Genomic DNA, 22,078 nt, shown 5'->3' with positions numbered 1-22,078 from the left:
CTTCTAAAACCAAACTCTACGTCAGACATCAAATTATCTTAAATGAAGTGATCAATTATCCATGCATACACATCCTTTTTAAGAACTTTGGCAAACACTGATTGCACATAAATAGGTCTAAGATTGTCTACATTATTCCTTTCTCCCTTTTTTATAATATAAATTTGTTACTATTTTAATCATTCTGGAAACTGACTATTCTTAAAGGAAAAATTACAAATACGACTAAGGACAGGGCTAAAATGTGCAGCACAGTATTTTAGTATTCTGCTAGATACTCTGTCATATCAATAAGAGTCCTTAGTCTTCAGTGATTTAATTATTGGTTCAGTCTCCCCCTTGTCAGTATCACAGTGAGTATTTCAAATAACGGTCTCAGAAAGGCATATCCGAAGAGACTTATACGATTCCCTGTACAAACTAAGTTTTTATTTAATTCACCAGCTTTGTTCAGAGAGTGATCGTTAAATACTGTATCTATATATCCAACTTATCAGTAACAAAAACATTTTTACTATGTACTGTCTTTATATCATTGAGTTTGTACTGCTGACCAGACACTTCCTCCACCATTGACATTATGATTCTAATTTCATCCAATGAATTAGCTACTGTATGTGCATACCATATACACTTGGCTTTCCTCATGACATTTTAAGCGCCTTACAATACTGATTGTAATGGACTACTGTAGCTAGAGTGTGGCTACTTCCAACACTATGATAAAATTCCAACTTTCTTCTACATGATGTATTTACCCCATTAGTCAGTCACCCAGGCCTGACTTTACTGCTAGTGCCCTATTTTGAATGCTCTAATGGAAAACAACTTTCAAAGAGTTTCAGAAATGTGTTAAGGAAAGCCTTAAACTGTATTAGTCACCTGTGATACCATCATTATAAACATCCTGCAACTCTTGTTCCTTAATGGGATTTAAAAACCTTTCTATTGCTGTTGGAATAGCTTTTCTACATAGTTTGTAATTATATGTAACATTTGTTTGAGTACAAAAACATTTTTGAGTTAAAGTTTATGCATAATTGTCTGAAAGGCCATTTATCCTTTTGCTAACAGAAAACCCATCTAGTAATGAAGAATAAATAAAATTACATTATTCATCAGATCATATGAATTTAGGAGATCTTCCAATTACCTTTCTTCTGCACAGTCTCATATAAAACTAATACTGAAGTCACAACATAGAACTTAATTTTTGTATTTCCTATAAAGTGAACCAAGAACACTTTAGCTTGAGCAGGAATGCTCTGAAGTCAGAGTTAGGAAACCTATAAATAACAACGATTAGAGCTTAGTTACACTAAATTCAATGGCCCCTGCACAGCATTCAAACACCTATTCTGCGCAATGTTTTGATACATCTACAGACTCAAATGGAATTTTTCACATGTATGGTCATTCTCCCACTCCACAAAGAACTCCTTGTAAAATGGTTAGCAGATTTGTATCCTGGCAAAGCAATCCTTTGAATTGTCACATTATTTAAACGATACCCTAATTTACCAATAATGTCAGAGTTACATCTGTAAGCAATTCACTATTTTTATCTCTAATACCTCTTAAGTTTTGACGAAATATGCTAATTCCTTCACTACTTGGATATCTGACCTTCTTTGAAGGTGGTTTCTTTGTTAGCGAGATTTCCCTTAAGCTCTGATAGCTATTAGCTGACATAAATCTAAAAAGGGTGCAGGTCCAACAGTAACTTTTGCAGAATTTTCCCATGAGTTTTCCCACCACCGCCCACTACGCTGACACCTATAATCTTTGCGATCCTTCCCTTCCCATACCTATTGAGGTGCAGGTAATGTGTAGTGAAACCTGATGCAGCAGTCTTAGTGTGGTTGACTCATCTGGCACCCCTGCACTGTGAGCCATGCCCTCTGGCATCAGTGCATTCTCAAGCCTCATGTTAACATGCCTAACAGCAGCACCAAGGTGTGGCCGCTCATGACAGTTGAACAGTTGCGCGATGTGCACGTTTGTACGATCAGCTTCAGTAGGTATCTTTTCCAGGTCATCATACTCTCTGTCCCTGTCCAGACCACTCCCAGCTCTACCCACAGTCACTACCTGTTCCTCTTTCTAAAATTCCTACATAATACCGCTAAGTTAAGTCACCTGAGCTAACCACACACTAGGCTTCACAATGCTGGTGACCTGGCACTCACTCCTCAACACTCCCTGCAACTGCTCGTCTACACCTCTGCCATGTGAACTACCTATCAACAGAACCTTCTTCTTTCTCTTTGAAACTGCAACTGTCTTAGTGTCTTTAAGCGCTGAAGCCCGCTGCATGTTTCCTACAGGCTCCTGTCCACTAAACTCTTACATTTGGTCAAATCTATTGGCGATGCGCAAAGTACAGCTATTTGTAACTGAACCTGAAGGGCCCTGATCTTAAGCTTATGGTACTCTACTAACTTATTTCTGATAGTCATCTTGTATTTCCAGGAGATGATCTCGACCTCCCTAGAACGCCCACTAGAGTCCCCACTGCTTCCCCCCCCCACCCCATACCCCCCCACACCCCAATGAAATTACTACTCACAAACCTACAACAAAGCCCTCACTTCTCATTCATGGTAAAAAGGTTAACAATTGTAGAAAAAACTTAAACATCTACGTTCAATTACTATAGTAGAATCAGTTAAAGAACTAACAATAGTGATCTCGAATTTCGCTCTCTACTAAAAAAAGAAACTACTTCTATTAACACTACTAACTCACAGCTAATACCAGTACCACAGACATTTCACACAATTTCTTGTTTAAAACCAAAAATTCAAGTGTCAGCTGGAAAACTCAACGAAACTGTACACAGTGAACGGAAGTTTTACTGAAATATTTCACTAGGAACAGTGAGAAACACCGGTAGAAAATTACCATGCATCGCACACTAATCGCTCACTTGACTTACAGATCCACGAATGGCTGAACTCTCTGTCAGAGACATACTCAGATGTTGTGACGCCGATAGTTGGAGGATCCAGTTACGAAGGCCGAGAGATCCTCGGTGTGAACATCACCTTTGCACCAGGCAACCCCATCGTAGTCGTTGAGGGAGGTAAGTAAGAAGGAACCTAACACAAGTACTTAGTGTTACAAATGAAGCACCATTAATCGCTTTAAGGAATGGCTCCACGATGGTGTAAAAGTAGAAAAATTGCAGAGAGAGTGTTCACATATACTCGCGCACATGAATAATATTAAATTAACTTATAAGTTAATTATAGTTGATCTAGTCCTTTATTAAGAACACTAATTTTATCATCAAGAAATATCAGTGCATTGTAAACTAAAATGTTAACATCAGCCTCTCATTCTCTGTTGGAACCTGCGTTGTTTCTTCCACTAGAGTATTAGCTCTTAAATACTAAGATCATTCATTAAATGACGTCCAGAATTCGGTAGTAATTTTGATTAGCGTTCGGTTTGACAGTGGAGTTTGTCTACATATATTTGAGCACTTTATAAGGCATTAACTAATAATTAAGAAAATGTTGCAGCAATGCAGTTGTCACCTTTTGCTCTTTCCACCTCGTTAACATTACTGACATCATTATAGTACTTATGTTCATAACACATTATTATTAAATTATAACAGATTCTTCATAGTTGTAAAGTGTTTTCAGTAGTTAAACGTTTTTCCACAGCAGTTGTAGCATATAAAGAGTAAATACATCATGTCATGATGCCACCTCTTTCTTCCTGTAACGTTTGTAACACTGTGACATAAATTGTAATAAAATGGTTCTCATTAAAAACTCCCTCTGACATGTCTTCATATTTTTACGGAAGTTCCTTGAAATTACTCCTTCAGCATGATGTTCCCACAGCTGTAGATGCCATATATGTTTTATTTCAATTGCTCATTCTTTGTAATTTCTCTGTTTGACCATTTCTGTGGTCTTTATAGTGCATGTGAGATAAACGGTAATATCATTAATTTTACTTGTATATTCATATATATGGGTAGAAAAGAATGGGTAGCTTTGAGGGATGAAATAGTGAAAGCAGCAGAGGATCAAGTAGATAAAAATACGAGGGCTAGTAGAAACCCATGGGTAACAGAAGAAATATTGAATTTAATTGATGAAAGGAGAAAATATAAAAATGCAGTAAATGAAGCAGGCAAAAAGGAATACAAATGACTCAAAATTGAGATCGACAGGAAGTGCAAAATGGCTAAGCAGGGATGGGTAGAGGACAATTGTAAGGATGTATAGGCTTATCTCACTAGGAGTAAGACAGACACTGCCTACAGGAAAATTAAAGACACCTTTGGAGAAAGGAGAACCACTTGCATGAATATCAAGAGCTCAGATGGAAACACAGTTCTAAGCAAAGAAGGGAAAGCAGAAAGGTGGAAACAGTATATAGAGGGTCTATACAAGGGCGATGTACTTGAGGACAATATTATGGAAATGGAAGAGAATGTAGATGAAGATGAAATGGGAGATATGATACTGTATGAAGAGTTTGACAGAGCACTGAAATATGAGTCGAAACAAGGCCCCCGGAGTAGACAACACTCCCTTAGAACTACTGACAGCCTTGGGAGAGACAGTCCTGACAAAACTCTACTATCTGGTGAGCAAGGTGTATGAGACAGGCGAAATACCCTCAGACTTAAAGAAGAATACAATAATACCAATCCCAAAGAAAGCAGGTGTTGACAGATGTGAAAATTACCGAACTATCACTTTAATAAGTCACAGCTGCAAGATACTAACGCAAATTCTTTACGGACGAATGGAAAAACTGATAGAAGCCGACCTCGGGGAAGATCAGTTTGGATTCTGTAGAAATGTTGGAACACGTGAGGCAATACTGACCCTACGACTTATCTTAGAAGAAAGATTAAGGAAAGGCAAACCTACGTTTCTAGCATTTGTAGACTTAGATAAAGCTTTGGACAATGTTGATTGGAATAGTCTCTTCCAAATTCTGCAGGTGGCAGGAGTAAAATACAGGGAGTGAAAGGCTATTTCTAATTTGTACAGAAAGCAGATGGCAGTTATAAGAGTAGAGGGGTATGAAAGGGAAGCAGCGGTTGGGAAGGGAATAAGACAGGGTTGCAGCCTATCCCTGATCATATTCAATCTGTATATTGAGCAAGCAATAAAGGAAACAAAAGAAAAGTTCGGAGTAGGTAATAAAATCCATGGAGAAGAATAAAAACCTTGAGGTTCGCCGATGGCATTGTAATTCTGTCAGAGACAGCAAAGGACTTGGAAGAGCAGCTGAACGGAATGGACAGTGCCTTGAAAGGAGGGTATAAGATGAATATCAACAAAAGCGAAACGAGGATAATGGAATGTAGTCGAAATAACTCGGGTGATGCCGAGGGAATTAGATTAGAAAATGAGATACTTAAAGTAGTAAAGGGGTTTTGCTATTTGGGGAGAAAAATAACTGATGATGGTCGAAGTAGAGAGCATATAAAATGTAGAATGGCAATGGCAAGGAAAGCGTTTCTGAAGAAGAAAAATTTGTTAACACCGAGTATGTCAGGAAGTCGTTTCTGAAAGTATTTGTATGGAGTGTAGCCATGTATGGTAGTGAAACGTGGACGATAAATAGTTTAGACAAGAAGAGAAAGAAGCTTTCGAAATGTGGTGCTACAGAAGAATGCTGAAGATTAGATGGGTAGAGCACATAACTAATGAGGAGGTATTGAATAGAATTTGGGAGAAGAGGAGCTTGTGGCACATCTTGACTAGAAGAAGGGATCGGTTGGTAGGACATGTTTTGAGACATCGAGAAATCACCAATTAGTAGTGGAGGGCAGCGTGGAGGGTAAAAATCGTAGAGGGAGACAAAGACATGAATACACTAAGCAGATTCAGAAGGATGTTGGCTGCAGTAGGTACTGGGAGATGAAGAAGCTTGCACAGGATAGAGTAGCATGGAGAGCTGCATCAAACCAGTCTCAGGGCTGAAGACCACAACAACAACAACAACAACAACATTTAAACAATGTAATACTCATGATGGAATAACGACAATATTATGAAAAGGTTAGATTGCTGCTCATCACACAATGGAGAAGTTGAGTAGCAGATAGGCACAGGAAGACTCTTAAATGAGTAAGCTTTTGGCCAAAAGACTTTCTTCCAAATTAGGCAAAATACAGATTCACATTTATGAAACACAACTCACACACAGATGATCACTGTCTCAGGTTGCTGATGCCAGGCTGTCTCTGGAGACAGAGATACTGGTCGTGTGTGTGTGTGTGTGTGTGTGTGTGTGTGTGTGTGTATGAGTGGCATTTGCATGAATATGTGAGGGTGTGTTGTCTAATTAGGAAAAAAGACTTTTCACCAAAAGCTTATTTGTTTAAGAGTATTTTCGTTATTCCTATCTGTGACTCAAGATCTCCGCTATATGGTGTGTGGCAGTCTATTTGTTAAGTTTTTATTTTACGCTTCTTGTTCCATGAAACCAAACTGAAGAGCAAATCTCCAAGGTCATGTAACGCGTCAGTACATGAAATTACAACAGAAAAGTAGTAACAGATAAAATAAAATGTTATTAACCGAAAAAAAAGAAAATCCAAAAGTATATGTAAATGCAATCAACAATATAATGCAGGAATCAGCTTTGATTTTTCAAGGAATTCGTCGAAAAAATAGGAGTGTGCCATGAGGAAACTCTTCAGTGTAGATTTCAAAGCACGTGGATTACTGCTAAGATTTTTGCATTCCTGTGGTAGTTTACTGAAAATGGATGCAGCAGTATGCTGCATGCCTCTCTGTACAAGAGTCAAGGAAGTGCAATCCAAATGCAGATTCGATTTCTGCCTAGTATTAACTGAGTGAAATCTGCTAATTCCTGGGAATAAAGCTGAAATTTTAACAAAAAACGACAGTAAACAATATGTATGTATTGAGAGGCCAATATCAGAAGACCCAATTTAATGAAGAGTGGTTGACAAGAGGTTCGCCATCTTACACTACTTACTGCTCCAACCGATGTTCCTGAGCCAAAAATATCTTTTGAGAATGGGAAGGGCTACCCAGAAATAGTATAATACCATATGTATCAAGTGAATGAAAATAACTGAAGTAGACTATTTTTTGTATCGAACTATCACTTACTTCAGACATCGTCTGAATAGTAAAAATGTCAGAATTAAGTCTTAGATCCTGAATGTGGGCTTTCCATGACAGTTTACTGTCTATCTTGACACATATAAATTTGACTGTTCAGATTCATTAATCATACACCCATTCTGTGAAATTGAAACGTCAAGTTTTGCTGAATTGTGTGTTAGAAACTGTAAAAACTGAGGTTTACTGTGATTTAGCATTAGTTTATTTTCTGCAGGCCATGAACTTATATCTTGAACTGCACTATTTCAAACAGTGCCCAAGTTGCACACAACATTTTTTACTGTCAAGTGAGTATCATCAGCAAACAGGAATATTTTAGAATCACCTGTAATGCTATAGGGCATATCATGTATATGAATAAGGAACAGGAGTGGCCCCAACACTGATACCTGGGGCACACCACATTTGTCTGTGCCCCACTAAGATCCTGCATCATAACCACTCTCAACATTGTCAATAATGACCTTTTGCTATCTGTAGTTAAAGTAAGAGGTCAACCAGTTGTGAGCTACTCCCTGTATTCCATAATGGTCCAACTTCTAGAGCAATATTTTGTAATCAACGCAATCAAACACATTAGTTAAAGCCAAAAAGACTCCAAGCATTAGAAACCTTATGTTCAATCCATCCAGTACCATACAGAGAAAAGAGAATATAGCATTTTCAGTTGTCAAACCACTTCTAAAACCGAACTTCACATTTCATAACAATTGTGTGAAGTAAAATGATTAATTATTCTTACTACATAGTCTTTTCAACAACTTTAGCAAACAGTGATAGTATACAAATAGGTCTAAAATTGTCAACATTATCTTCTTTTGTAATGTGGCTTTACTACTGAATATTTTAATCTATGACAATAATTCTTAATGGAAAAATTACAAACGTAGCTAAGTACAGTGCTAGCATGTACAGCACTGAAGTATAATATTCTGCTAGGTACTCCATCATTTCCCTGAGATTTCTTCAGTGTTTTAATTATTGACTCTGTCTCTCCATTGGCAGTATCAAATTTCATAATGTTGTACCTGTACATTTATTTAGATGATATTTAATATATCAGGTCTCCTGGAGTCAATAGTCTTGTCAGTCAGTATTGGTGTGCCCCTGCACAGTAGACACTGATTTGAATTCCAAAACAAGATGACTCTATTTCTGATATAGCTGTAAGTTCTTCACCATTTCTTCTTCCATGTCAGATATCCATATAATAATGTAGTAATCTGTTATCCTTACTGGCTACATCTGCTTGTGTACTGATTTCTTATTCTATTGACGCCAAAAATTTTCTTGATCTGTCTTTCACTTCCAGCTTTTCCTGGTTTGCACTCTACGGTTTACCTACATGTCCAGCACGTTTTTTTCATTTTCCTACAAACTTAGCAGATATTGAACAGACCCTCTCCAGCCTCCCTTTCAAACAACATCTTTCAAATCAACAGTATTGTTGAAGTAAGAGAACTTTGTCAGTAAGTTTATTGTCTTCAGAATGTAGATCAGCATCTATGCACTTCTAGACACCAAAAGGACATAATAGCGCTGCCACAACCAAGCTGTTAATAACTGAAATAATATTTTTTGCAAGATAGTTCCGTGCTGTTTATTTTTTCAGCCTCATTCTGTATTAAATTATAAATGTTTGCATTTATTACTTCTGGCCCCTATATTTTGTTGTATTTCTAAACACTAACACTCTAATCCAGGTAGTACCTCATCAGTACTATTAATTTTCTCATTTTCCAATAGAATTTACCTTCGTGATTGTTTGACACTTCTCTGTAGTTAAATGGCATACCGTTCGCCTTGCAAAGTGTTTTAATAGGATACCTTTTGAGAAGCCCTAGCCATACAATCAATATGTAAAAGAAACGACTCCACATAGGTCATGTAATGCTGCTATAATCAACCAGCAAGTGCTACATGTTTCAGGTATCATGTCTAATTAACTTACTAGGGTATAGCGATACAATAAATATGGAAAACAAATGATTCCACATTGTTCACGTATTGTTCCTCTAATCAACCGCCAACTGCAGCATATTTCAGGCATCACGTCTATTTTACTGTGTTTTAGCTTATTGGAATACTGCAGTGTACGTGTGAAAACGAATAAATAGAGCATGGCATGGCTAAACAACAAATGATGACCTACAAGAACTCCAGAACACACAAAGTGCAACAATTCCAGGACACATGTTCAGAAATTCTGTTCAAATGTGAAGTAATAATTGCTTGTATGGGAGCACCTAGGTAATTTAAAAGCCTTGCTGTTTCCATGTTTTTACTGTTAAACAATAAGAAGAACCCAATTAAAAGTAGGCTTTTAGAAAAGTATTAAGTGGGTACATTGAGCGCACTTGCCATGTTTCTATTGCATTAATCTTTCTTATTATTTATTGAATTAGTTACATTTAATTATAATTATATTATATGATGTTTTTATAAGATAAAAAACTTCAACTCATTATCTTACGAAAAAGTTTATACAATGTAATATAACATCATCATTATTGCCTTTTGGCTTTTATCCCACTTCAACATAGGGTCTGCCCTCTTACTACAGATTTGGCAGTGTTGGTGTCAGAGGGTGGCCAGATGCCCTCCCTGTCACCACCCCATACCCCCGGGACAGAAGTAGTGTACCCCAGTTGTCTGTGTCTAGTGTACACCTTTAAATAGTGCAATTGTTTTCAAATTTCCGCAAGTCATGTAACTGAAGTGGAACATGGGAATCAGCCTAATATTCACCTAGTGGGATGTGGAAAACCGCCTGAAAACGAAATCTAGGCTGGCAAACACACCAACCCTCGTCGTTAATCTACCAGGCAGATTCGAGCCAGGGCCGGCGCGCTTACCTGAGCACATTAGCGCTCTCGGCTAATCTGATGGGCGACATAATATAACAACATGAATAATTAAATGAATTTTTAAAAAAGTTAATGCAATTATAAATGCCAAGTGCATAAAAAAATAAAAGCCAATATTATGTGCACTATAATTAATTTTAAAATATTAGCAAAGTTATTCATTACTACTTGAAATCCACAAAGAACAAAATAAAGTTTTAGTTGAAAATAATGGACATTTTGAGCACACTAAAAATTACATTATTTAATTAAAATCTCTATAGAGGGAAATAACATTTAAGTTGAAAATGTTAGGCATTTTGAGTGCACTAGAATTTTAAAAAATTAGGGACGTTTTTTCATTCCTAATTAAAAGCTATATAGAATAAAATAAAATTTTCGCTGAAAATAATAAACATTTTAATGCACTAGAATTAATTTTAAAAATAATGTGAGTCACAAAGTTAGCAAAATTCGAAATCATTAATTTCACTATCATTATTTACACCTTTGTATACAATTAACAAAATTTTAATTTAGTTTTAAAGCTTTTTGGCGCCTGATTGGGTTTTTCCCTCAGGATATTCTTCAGGTTTTTCGCTGTTTTTTTGCTGAGTGTCGCTCTTGGTCTGTATCTTGGATGCTAACCATCGTCCACTAAACTTCGTCTTCTGGTCATGTCTTGGCAGCAGCTTGTGTAGATGGTAGAACTGCTGATGACAGATGTCCTCATCTTCTTGTGGATGGGTTTGAGCAGTTGATGACAATACAAATAAGAACAGTACTGCCAATGTACTTGTTCCTTGCAGGGTATGGAAATAATGAACTTTTATATAGTTGGTATTGGAGGAACAAAGTTGATTTGAGAACAATAATGAGACATCTACTAGCAGTTTCCTGAACCAGCTTCAGCAGCTAATGTCATCCAGGAAATTATGGTTTGATAGCATAGAGCAGCCTTCTGGTTGTACCAGATAGTAACTTCAGTCAGCTTTGAGGCACGCAAAAAGTAGGAGCTATGCAATATATCACAGCAGCCAGTATCCACAACCAGTACCAGCAAAACAGATTGATTTTCGTAAATTTTTCAGCCAAATATGAACTGATTTTAAAAATTCAAAGTGCTAACGTAAGCCATATGAAAAGAGCTCTCCAGAAAAATACAATGAATATCATTTACTAATTAAAATTTTTCAATAAGTATTCTGTGTTGACTGTCTCATGTAAATTTTTCTTAGCGTACATGACTATTTAGAGAAGAGCGTCTTTTGGTATCTTATTGTAAAATGTACCCACCATCATCATCATTGTCTTTTCACTTTTAATAATATATTTTCCATGTGCTGTGCTAATCACATATACACGATAATTTGTTACAAAATTGTAATTGTTTATATTAGCATTTCCTTTCAGCTGAGTAATTCGTTTAAAATAAACAAAAGGATCAAAAGCTTTCAAATAATTATCTGGTGGTTCTGAATTCCACACTTCTCGAGGAAATATTTCATTTCTTCCATATTTTAAATTTAGTTTATGGAGCTTTATGTCATCATACAGTAATGAATCAGCCAACTGATTCTGTTTTCGATTAGTCTGAAGCAAAACAAAAATAAAATTCTATTGATTTATACCAGTTTGTGAGATCTAGCTCGAAATTTTTCTTTCCTCTTAACCCTGATACCTCAACATTTGTAATATTTAGTAAGATACTGGAATTTTAGAAAATTTAGTACAATTTCTCGCTGTTAAGGCTAATAATTCGGTTCAAATTTAACAACCGGTACACGAATTTCATTCATTCTACTACAATTTTATCTTCTTTTGGAAGTGTATCATATACTTCAACTCTAGGTTCATTGCAGTCAGGCTCTCTAACGAAAGAATTACCAACACTGAAACTGCAAGTAAAAATTTCAGTAAGATCCCATACCCAAAAAATTTCTTTACAATCCCTAAAGAAACTACGAAGCATATTCAGTGCATAAACTACTTAACTTTCTTTACTCCTTGCTTTTCCATTTTCAGTACATGTCCTTCCATACTTAATCTATCAACAAGAGACACAGTCATACAACAAAGCTGATGATGAAATAAAAGGAAGCTCTATTCCAGATATAACATTATTTTCTATCTTTATGGTTATAAAATCATATAGCTTTGCCACATAATTATCAAGTAATTTTAATAGATTTCCTATCATGATTAGGATAATCTGTACCATTTGCACCAGTAATACTGAAACTCATGTACAACTGAGCATGGTAAGAATGAGGCATCCATCTCCTATAATTATGTTGTTTTCTGTGTTCTTGTTAGGAATATTTAGATTATTTTCTTGATTTGTCATTCAAAGAGAATGAGTAGACTTCATAGCTCTCTGTTTTGTTCATTAATTATGAAAGATCAAAATTTACTAAATCATTTGTAAAAAACTTATAGTAGCACCACTGAAATTAATCAAATTATCATTTTCATCAGTCATAGTTGTCTCTAATTTCTGTATAGTCCAATAATTGGAATATATACAGTAAACTGTGGTTCCTGAATTATTGGTCCACCGAATTAATAATTACCCATTGATGTTGCAATAATATTAGTTTTCCAATGAAAATTATCGATGTGCTTCACAAACATTCCGTCAGTTATGTTGATCAATTCGAACCAAATAACTTTAGGATCATCGTAAGTAACTGCTTTTTTTATCAGCTTCAATAATTTGATTACTTAATCCAAGCACACGTCCAATAATATACTCATATACACATATAACTTAACAACACACTCAACAATAAGCCTGTTTAAAATTTTAATGTAAATATTTGCATAACCTTTTCTAAGCTTTTCAGACTATTGGCCAATAGGAATTTCTATTCTTTCTACATCATGATATATTTTGTGGTAACATTAAGAGTTATAAATTTAGTATTAAAAACCCACCAGTGCAAAATTATTAAAACTTCTTTGTATAGGTACAGTTCACTTTTTTTAGGACAGATTACTTACCATTCATTGAATCTAATGACTCATTTAATATGAATAAAAATTTATGTAATTAAATAAATATGGGTTGGTAACCAACATTAAGAATTTGAGAGAAGAAATCAACAAATAGACATGAATAGCTTTTACCAAATTCTAACTGATGTGCTGTAATAGGTCCAAGTAGTTGCGAAAAAACTGCATTAATGATATAATTGTATTCTGGCTCCAGGATGGTTGAATTCGAATAAGGTAATTTTTTTGTTTGTTTATTCAAAAATTGTACATCAACCGAAATATTTAGAATTTATGAAAAAATGTAACGAAGTTGAAGACAAAAACAATGAGATTTAAACTACATTTATTGAAATCAATGATGAAATCATACCTCTAATTCACTTGTATTAGTTGACAAGTTGATTCTTGAAAAGTAAGAAGTAGTAGAGAATAAAAGAATAGATTGTTTTTATTTATCTCACACATATTAAAAAATACTGAAAGAAATAGTAAATAACAATCTAAATTTTGAATATTTTTGGACTAGATGTTAGCAATTTAAATCACAATTGTTGTGAGTTTATTGGAGGTGATTAAAAATTTGATGAGTTTGAAGAAACGTCTAGTAAATGCAGGAATGATCAGTATCGATTCATTTGCAATATATATAAGTAGAAACCTAATTATAGGAAATATGGATATTATATAAAATATTTCCTTATCAAATGAGGCCCTTAAAAGTTGATATTGTTGATCTATTAGACCATGATGATGGTATTTTGATTGAACATATAAATGCATTTAAGGAAGCTCTTGAATATGTAACAGAATATGAAAAATTAGAAAAAAATTGTCAACACTGTACTAATTATTCATGGGCTTGGAATGAAGCTAAGTGTGGGCCAGATACAAGTGTTTCCTATATTTTGTTAAGTGTAAAAGCGGAATACATTATCTTTTTAATTTTATAAATCCATACATAAAAGCAGATTTCAGTAAAAGTTTCTTATCCTTTGAAAGTGTTTCTGAAACATGGCCCAGAGGTAGTTAAAACAGACAAGCAAAATAGAATAAAAAGAAACACTGAAAGAAGAATTCAAGTTTTGGAAGAAACAAATAAGAAGAGAACACAAAAATATAAAAAAGATCAATCTGTTATTGATGCAATAGAAAAAGTAAAAGAAGAAATTGAACATTTAGATCATAATGTACTGAAAGATATTGAAGGAAACCAAAACACTGAAATCAAATTATTCCATATCATCATAGTTACTACATAGAAGAATTTAGGGATGTACCTTGATATGTAAGTCCAAAATGTGAAGGGTCTGATGATAATCCTGATAAGTACAACTATACATTCAGTGAAGCAGAAATACAGAATGTGTTGAGTAGATATAACAAAGATATTAAAAATAAAAAAGAAGAGAGCTCAAGCTAAATGTGGAAGCAGAAAAATAAATATATGTGAAAGAATGTAAAGGCACATTAATCATAGAGAAGACTACGTTTTTGGATTGAAACCTGTCAGCACAGTTATATAGGCTGGCAATTTACTAGCAAAATTCGAGATAGATGAAGTAACTATTGGTGGAAAAAAATATGAAAGTGCAGATGGATTAATGAATCTGTTATCTAAAAAACATATTATTATGGATTATGTGGGTAAAAAATATGACACTGTTTATCTATCAAATTGCACAGATATATTATTCCATTCAAGAGAACCTTAATCTGAAAATAATTGAATACTCAAAAATAAAGGTGATAAATATAAGTGTTTGATAAAGAAATAGTTCGTGTCTATTTTCGAAAAAATTAACAGTAAATTTAAATTCAAATGAAGATGAAAAATTTGGTGAAGGCTTAATTAAAGAATGTTTAGAAAAACCAACTGAATATATATATATATATATATATATATATATATATATATATGAATGATATTAGAGATTAAATCGATATATTAGGAGTTACTCATGGTGCAGAAATAGTTAGAACTAAAAATTATCATAATGAAAAAGTGGGAATAACATAAATGTTAAAAATGAATTTAGTGTTTTTGTTATCTAAAATCTGAACAGAATACCACATCTCTTTAGATTTTTGAGTAGCTTGCACAAATTTTGGAAAAAGTGTCAAATATTGAAAAGGCTTAGTACATTGGGCTTAAAGAAATTTGCTAAGGCTAGACCTGTATCTACCACACTGTCATATTGCAAACCTGATTCTAAACTAGAATAGAGATTAGCATATGGCAATAAAGGTATAAATTCATTAGATAAAAGTTGTGAACAACACAATTTAGCCTACAGTGCTAAGATTTAAAATCCAGACATTAAGCTGATAAAGAACTGCAATTAACTGCAAAACAGAGGATGTATACTAAACATTCATCACTTGGCGAAAAATTAACAGCAAGAACAGAAAGGGGAATAATTTCTGGAAAGAGAAAATGGGCATGTGTCTAGATACTGATGCAAATTAGTAGGGATGGTAAATAAAGTATTATTATTTTTTAAAGAAATGTGTCAATGTAAATGAATATAATTCCTAGCACAATATATAAGATTACATACAGCATTAATAACAAAATATATGTTAGGAATACTACAACATTATGTAAAAAGCATGGCATGTCATCAAGATGATGTTGGAAAGCAAAATCTAAAACCCATTTCACATGATATGAGAAACTTAGGAATTGAAAATTTTAGAATTGAATCTCTAAACTCTGTAATAGTTTCATCAAGAAAAGAACTCAGAATTGATGACCAGAATGAAATAAATAAGCATGATAAGTCAATTTTATTGAATGTACTTTTAGCATATTCTTATAACTGTAAAATAAAAGAAACTAAGGAAAAATGTAAAACTAGCAAAGATTATTTATCATATACATATGCAAGGTCCAGAATGCTGAGAAAATGAAAAAAAACGGAAATAAATTGAGAATGTAAATGTCATAGTAAGGAAATGCTATTAAAAAAAGCTTTAAAGATATTCTGTGGAACAGAAAAAGAAAAATTTCTTTGCTACCTAGTGGCAAAACTAAACCAAAATCAATTAAAATTAAAATCAACCATGACCAGTTCTCACAATTTATCAACTGATGCACAAAAATGAAAGAGAGAATAATGAACTGGTGGTAATTTACTCATAGCATTAGGTATACATGTTGTGGGAAAACTTGTCGAAACAAGTAACAAAAAACAAAGAAGGTTCAGAATGGACAAGCCATGATGGTGGATTTCTATCTTTATCATTGGCAGTATTGCCGTATGTATTGACTGCTGGTTCACTAGCATGTGGAGCAGCTGGTACTGCAAAAGCAGTAACAGACATGAAAAATGGTGATACCGAATTAGACGATCTAAAAGTGGACATAATTTAGCGATGGAGAAGTAGTCTTCAATAAAATAAACTGTAAAACAATAATTCATATAAATCCTAATACATTAAGCAATTTTGTTACAGAAAATCTTGCTAAACATTAAAAACCAGATACTTGCATGGCGTTTTTGTGACTAACGTATTACATATGCATCTTAGAGAAAATGAACCTGAAACAGTTAAATAAGATACCTCTGATCATTACGGTTCATACTAGATCTGCTATTAGAAGAATTAAGATACTAAACTTCTGTTTGATTCATTTGGAAGAAAAATTCTAAAGAATTGCTTAAATACCTTGGCTCAAATAAGTTACACTATTATAGACAACGAATGCAAAAAGCTTAATGAAGGAATTTGAGGCTGTTTAAATGTATTTGTTCTGAATATAATTATAAGTTTATTGATATTTACAGTTTAATACATGGACATTTTTGGAACTAAGGTGAGATCAGTGAGCAAATAAACTATAAAAAAATAAAAAATATTCGAATCAAAACCAAAGATTTTCAATCTGATATTAAAAAAGAGAAATTCAAAAACAAAAAGATTAATTAATCACTTCAACAACAATCTCAGTGATGTTTATAATGTGTATGCAGAATTAAAATCATTAGTGTACAGAAAAACAAACAGTGTAATTAAGCAATTCCAAAATGATATCAGTAACATTTCAAAGCATCTACAAGTGGTATTGATTTTAAGGCCAGGTTGTGGTGGAGTTACAACCAATATTTAGAACTGGTGTCTGCATCAGCCACAGCACACGTTGTGCAGCTATCAGTCACTTTAGTTAGCAGTTTATAATGAAACCAAACAATCTTGCTATAAAAGCTGAATACGAAAATATTGTAACACATTTCAATAAATTAAATACAATTTATGATAATTCTACAGAAGATAATCATTAAAAGATACATAACATCAATATAGCTCTTAATTATGCTTTAGATAGATGTGGTGTGCTAAAAAGTAGGGTATATGATTAACAAATAGTTGAATTTTCTTTTAGGACAAGTGCTGAAAAGAAAACATATAGTGATGAGTATATATTCATCCTTAAAGAAGTTGTTTTATTGGTAAAAACACAAAAGATTTACCATTTACTGATACTGATATTTCATTAAGTGTGTTTGATAATCAGTATCAAATAGCTACTGATATGTACCCAACAAAAATATTGCATAAATCAAACTTTCTAGCTGTAAAATTAAAAGATAAAGGTAAAATGTTCCCAATAGATGCAAAATTACTTTGATTTGGTGATATTTAATCTTATACAAGCGAATAACCTTCCAGACAATCATATTTCATGTCTAATATGAAAAACATATACCAGTACACATCGTCCAAATAGAACAACAAAAAATGTAAAACAAAGAGTTGATGTAATTTGTTAAATATGTAAAGCTAAAAAGCTTAAAATCGTTAAAAAATTTGTGGTGAATGGGTGATGAAACTTACGGCTCTTGATCTTCCACCATAATCGAGTCCATCAACATAAGGTGACAAGTATGAGGTAGCCAAGGAAATGGGTTCTACTATGCTAGGAAAACACAATTAATTATCAGGAGTACAAAATAAGAAACTATTTATTTCTTAACTTTCATGTAGTCCATGATCAGTCGGTTGACAATTATAGAAGACACAAGTAGACTTAGCGTCTGTAGAATGACATAATTTACAAGTCACAAATCTTACAGTGACGAATTAATCTCTCGTAATCTTGAATGTCGAATCCAGTCAATTTGAAGACTAACTTGGAACGGAGCTACAAAGACTTGATGGCAGCAATGACTGAGCTGCAGACGATGACTAACATTGGCACTGGCTGACCACTGAGTGTGACTACAAACAATAGACTGGCACAACTGCACTACTCTCCTGCTGCACATAAAGTGGCTCCTCGTGGCGAGCGTAAGTACTGCGATTGGCTGTGTACTCTTTGGGTAACACATCTTCTGTTCCATTTACCGAGAGAATCGCATCTGGGGGATTGATCTCTCAGGCAGCAGTGTAGTCATATGACTGATGACATCACAGAAACGTCTCACTTCTAATGTTCATGAAGAACTAGTTAATGAGTTACATGAACCAATGAGAAAAATTTATTAAATAAGACATGTTGCCTCATTTGGTGTAGATGATTTATGGCGAACTGATCTAGTAGAAATGTTCTGGTATACTGAAAGGAATTTGGAAAATAAATTAAAGTTTTAAATATTTGTTAACTCCTTTCTATGTTTTTTACACATATGCTGGTCACCTGCCAGTCACATTGAGCAATACTCTCAGCATCCTATATAGAGTGGAAGATGTCGTCCTCAGACTTAGGTGGCTGACATTAAGATGACTGGCAGGTGTCCAGGCCAAATATTGTGGGCTGAAGTTCATGGCTGGCAGCAATCCCAAAATCTCTTTCAATAATGGTAAATAATTCTACACTAAGTAATTTCAATAACTGATTAAAACTTATAATATTAATCATCATCAACTTTTACTGATTTAGAAGCATCTTTTGTAGAAGGATTTAATAGAAAACTTAAAGAAGAGATGTGGAACAAATTTGCTCCATAAGGTAATTGTAAATAGATGGAACTAGTTAAAAATTGGTTGATCAATATAATAAGGCAAAAAATTCGAAAATAAAAATTAAGCGAGTAGAAGTTAATAAAATAAATTATAAACCAACCATGTCCACAGCTAATAATAAACCTAAATACAAAGTTAGCAGTAATGTTAATATCAGCAAACTTAAAGGAATTTTGAAGAAAGTTATGCAGCTAACTGGCCAATAGAAATTTTCGAAACTAATGATGTGATTCATTATACTCGAATCACATATAAATTAAAGGCATTGGATGGAGAATAAGTAAAAGGAAATTTTTGTGAGTATGAACTATGGAAGACAAAATATCCACATGTATTTCTAGCTGAGAATGTTTTACAGAATAAAGGAGATAAAGTATATGTTAATTTACATAACAGTTGGGTTGGTAAGGATAACGTTGTTTCATAAATTTTTTCACTTCTTTTTTAGCTGATAATTTTAAGGTATATAGACCAGCCACAAAGTAAAGCCTGTTTTACCTGTTGCAGATTTGTTACTACAGACTAGTATCATTGTCAATTAACATAAATATTAAGAGTGAAAATCTCATTCTGGAAACACCCCCCAGGCTGTGGCTAAGCCATGTCTCTGCAATATCCTTTCTTTCAGGAGTGCTAGTTCTGCAAGGTTCACAGGAGATCTTCTGTAAAGTTTGGAAGGTAGGGGGCGAGGTACTGGCAGAAGTAAAGCTGTGAGGACGGGGCGTGAATCGTGCTTGGGTAGCTCAGTTGGTACAGCACTTGCCCGTGAAAGGCAAAGGTCCTGAGTTCGAGTCTCGGTCTGGCACACAGTTTTAATCTGCCAGGAAGTTTCATATCAGCGCACACTCCGCTGCAAAGTGAAAATCTCGTTCTGGGAACATAAATATTTGTTCATTTTTATTCTGAATATCAAAAATACTATTAACCATATTTTTTAATTTAATTTATTTTATTTTCCGAAATAGGGCCAAATATTATTATGTTTTGAGTAATCGATCATCTGACTGGTTTTATGTGGCCCACATAGAATTCCTCTCGAGTGTAAGCCTCTTCATCTAGGAATAGCACTTGCAACCTACGTCCTCAATTATAAGGTGGATGATTTCCAATCTCTGTTTTCCTCTACAGTTTTTGGCCTCTACAGCTCCCTGTAGTACCACTGAAGTCTCTCCAAGATGTCTTAACAGAGGTCCTATTATCCTGCCCCTTCTCCTTGTCAATGTTTTCCACATATTCCACAGTCCATATTCGATACTCATTGGATTGTTCGTTCCATCCCCAGATCTTGTAGTTCTTCTTCACTTTCACTCAGATAGCAATGTTACCAGCATTTCATTGATATCCTTTCCCCATTCACTCTTATAATTCCTTCTTGGCTCTTGTATGTGTTGTACATTATACGTCTCTCTCTACAGCACTTACAACATATTTTTCTCAGAATTTAGAACATCTTGCACCATTTTACATTATCGAAAGGTATTTCCAGGTCAAGAAGTCGTATGAATGTGTCTTGATTTTTCGTTAGTCTTGCTTCCATTATCAACCTCAATGTCAGAATTGCTTTCCTAAAGCCAAGCTGATAATCACCTAACACACCTTCAATTTTCTTTTCCAATCGTTTGTATCTTTTCTTTCTGCAAATTCGATGCATGAGCTTTTAAGCTAATTGTCGTATAATTCTCACACTGGTGACGTTTTGTAGTCTTCAGAATTTTGGAGGTGATACTTTTCTGAAAGTCAGATGATATGTCGCCACAATAATACTTTCTACACATGAACATGAATAGTCGTTTTGTAGGCATTTCCCAAGATGATTTTAGAAATTCTGATGGATTGTTATCTATCCCTTTTGCATTATTTGATCTTAAGAACTCCAAATCTCTTTTAAATTCTGGTCCTATTCTGTATCACTTACCTCTTTTAAATCGACTACTCCTATCACATCAGACAAATCTTCCCCCTCATGCCTTCAGTGTACTGCTGCCACATATCTGCTCTCTCCTCTACATTTAACAGCGGAATTCACTTTACGTTTCTAATGTTACCACCATTGTTTTTAATTTCACCAAAAGCTGTTATGATTTTCCTGTATGCTGAGGCAGTCCTTAAGACTATCATTTCTTTTTCAATTTCTTAATATTTTTCATGTGGCCATTTCTTCTTTTCTCCTTGTGGTTCCTATTTATTTCATTTCTCTGCGACTTGTATTTATGTACAGCTGAATTTGCCTGAACGTTTTGTACTTCCTTCTTTCATCGATAAACTGACGTATTTCTTTTGTTACCCATGGTTTCTTTGCTGTTGCCTTCTTTGTACCTGTTTTCCTTTCCAGCTTCTGTGACTGGCCATTCTAGAGATTCCCATTGCTCTGCAACTGTACTGCTTACTATGCTAATCCATAGTGCTGTTTCTGAAACCTTAGAGAACTTCAAACTTATCTCATCTTCCCTCAGTAATTTTGTATCCCACTACTATGTGTACTGATTCTTCCTGACTAATCTCTTAAACCTCAGCCTACTCTTGATCACCACTACATTGTGACCTGAGTCTATATCTGCTCGTTGTTATGCCTTACAATCTAGTGTCTGATTTCAGAATCTCTGCCTGACCATGATGTAATCTAACTGAAATCTCCCAATAACTCCCTCCTTTTCCAAGTATACCTCTTCCCCCTGTGATTCTTGAACAGAGTACTCGCTAATACTAGCTTAAATTTATTACAGAACGCTGTTAGTCTTTCTCCTCTCTCATTTCTTTTCCCAAGCCAATATTTTCCTGCAACCTTTTTTTTTCCTCCTTCCCCTTCATCTGCGTTCCAGTCCCCAATGACTATTATATTTTCATCTTCCTTTGCACACTGAATCACCCTTTCAGTATCCTCATACACTTTCTCTGTCGCTTCAACTTCAGTTTGTGAAATTGGCATGTATGCCTCAACTACCCTTGTCCATGTTGATTTGCTGTTGATTCTGATAAGAACAACCCTATCACTGAACTGTTCCTTGTAATGCATTTTCTGTCTACCTTCCTATTCATTGAGATTTCTACTTCCATTGTACTATTTTCTGCTGCAACTGATACTACCCTGTACTCATCTGACCAGAAATACTTGTCTTCTTTCCATTTAACTTC

At 34.4% G+C, this 22,078-nt stretch overlaps 1 protein-coding gene across 1 annotated transcript in view; it reads left to right on the top strand.

Moving 5' to 3' along the window:
• Window positions 1-22,078, top strand: part of LOC126176729 (zinc carboxypeptidase-like) — a 138,411-nt gene that overhangs the window by 64,970 nt on the left and 51,363 nt on the right. Inside the window, exon 5 of the mRNA XM_049923897.1 lies at window positions 2,941-3,085. Coding sequence (XP_049779854.1) covers window positions 2,941-3,085 — 145 coding nt within the window. The remainder of the gene's footprint in view (window positions 1-2,940; window positions 3,086-22,078) is intronic.

The sequence above is a fragment of the Schistocerca cancellata genome, chromosome 3 (assembly GCF_023864275.1).
Source record: "Schistocerca cancellata isolate TAMUIC-IGC-003103 chromosome 3, iqSchCanc2.1, whole genome shotgun sequence".
NCBI lineage: Eukaryota > Metazoa > Arthropoda > Insecta > Orthoptera > Acrididae > Schistocerca > Schistocerca cancellata.
The sequence above is the reverse complement of the archived record's forward strand: the minus strand, read 5'-3'. Positions and strand labels throughout refer to the sequence as shown.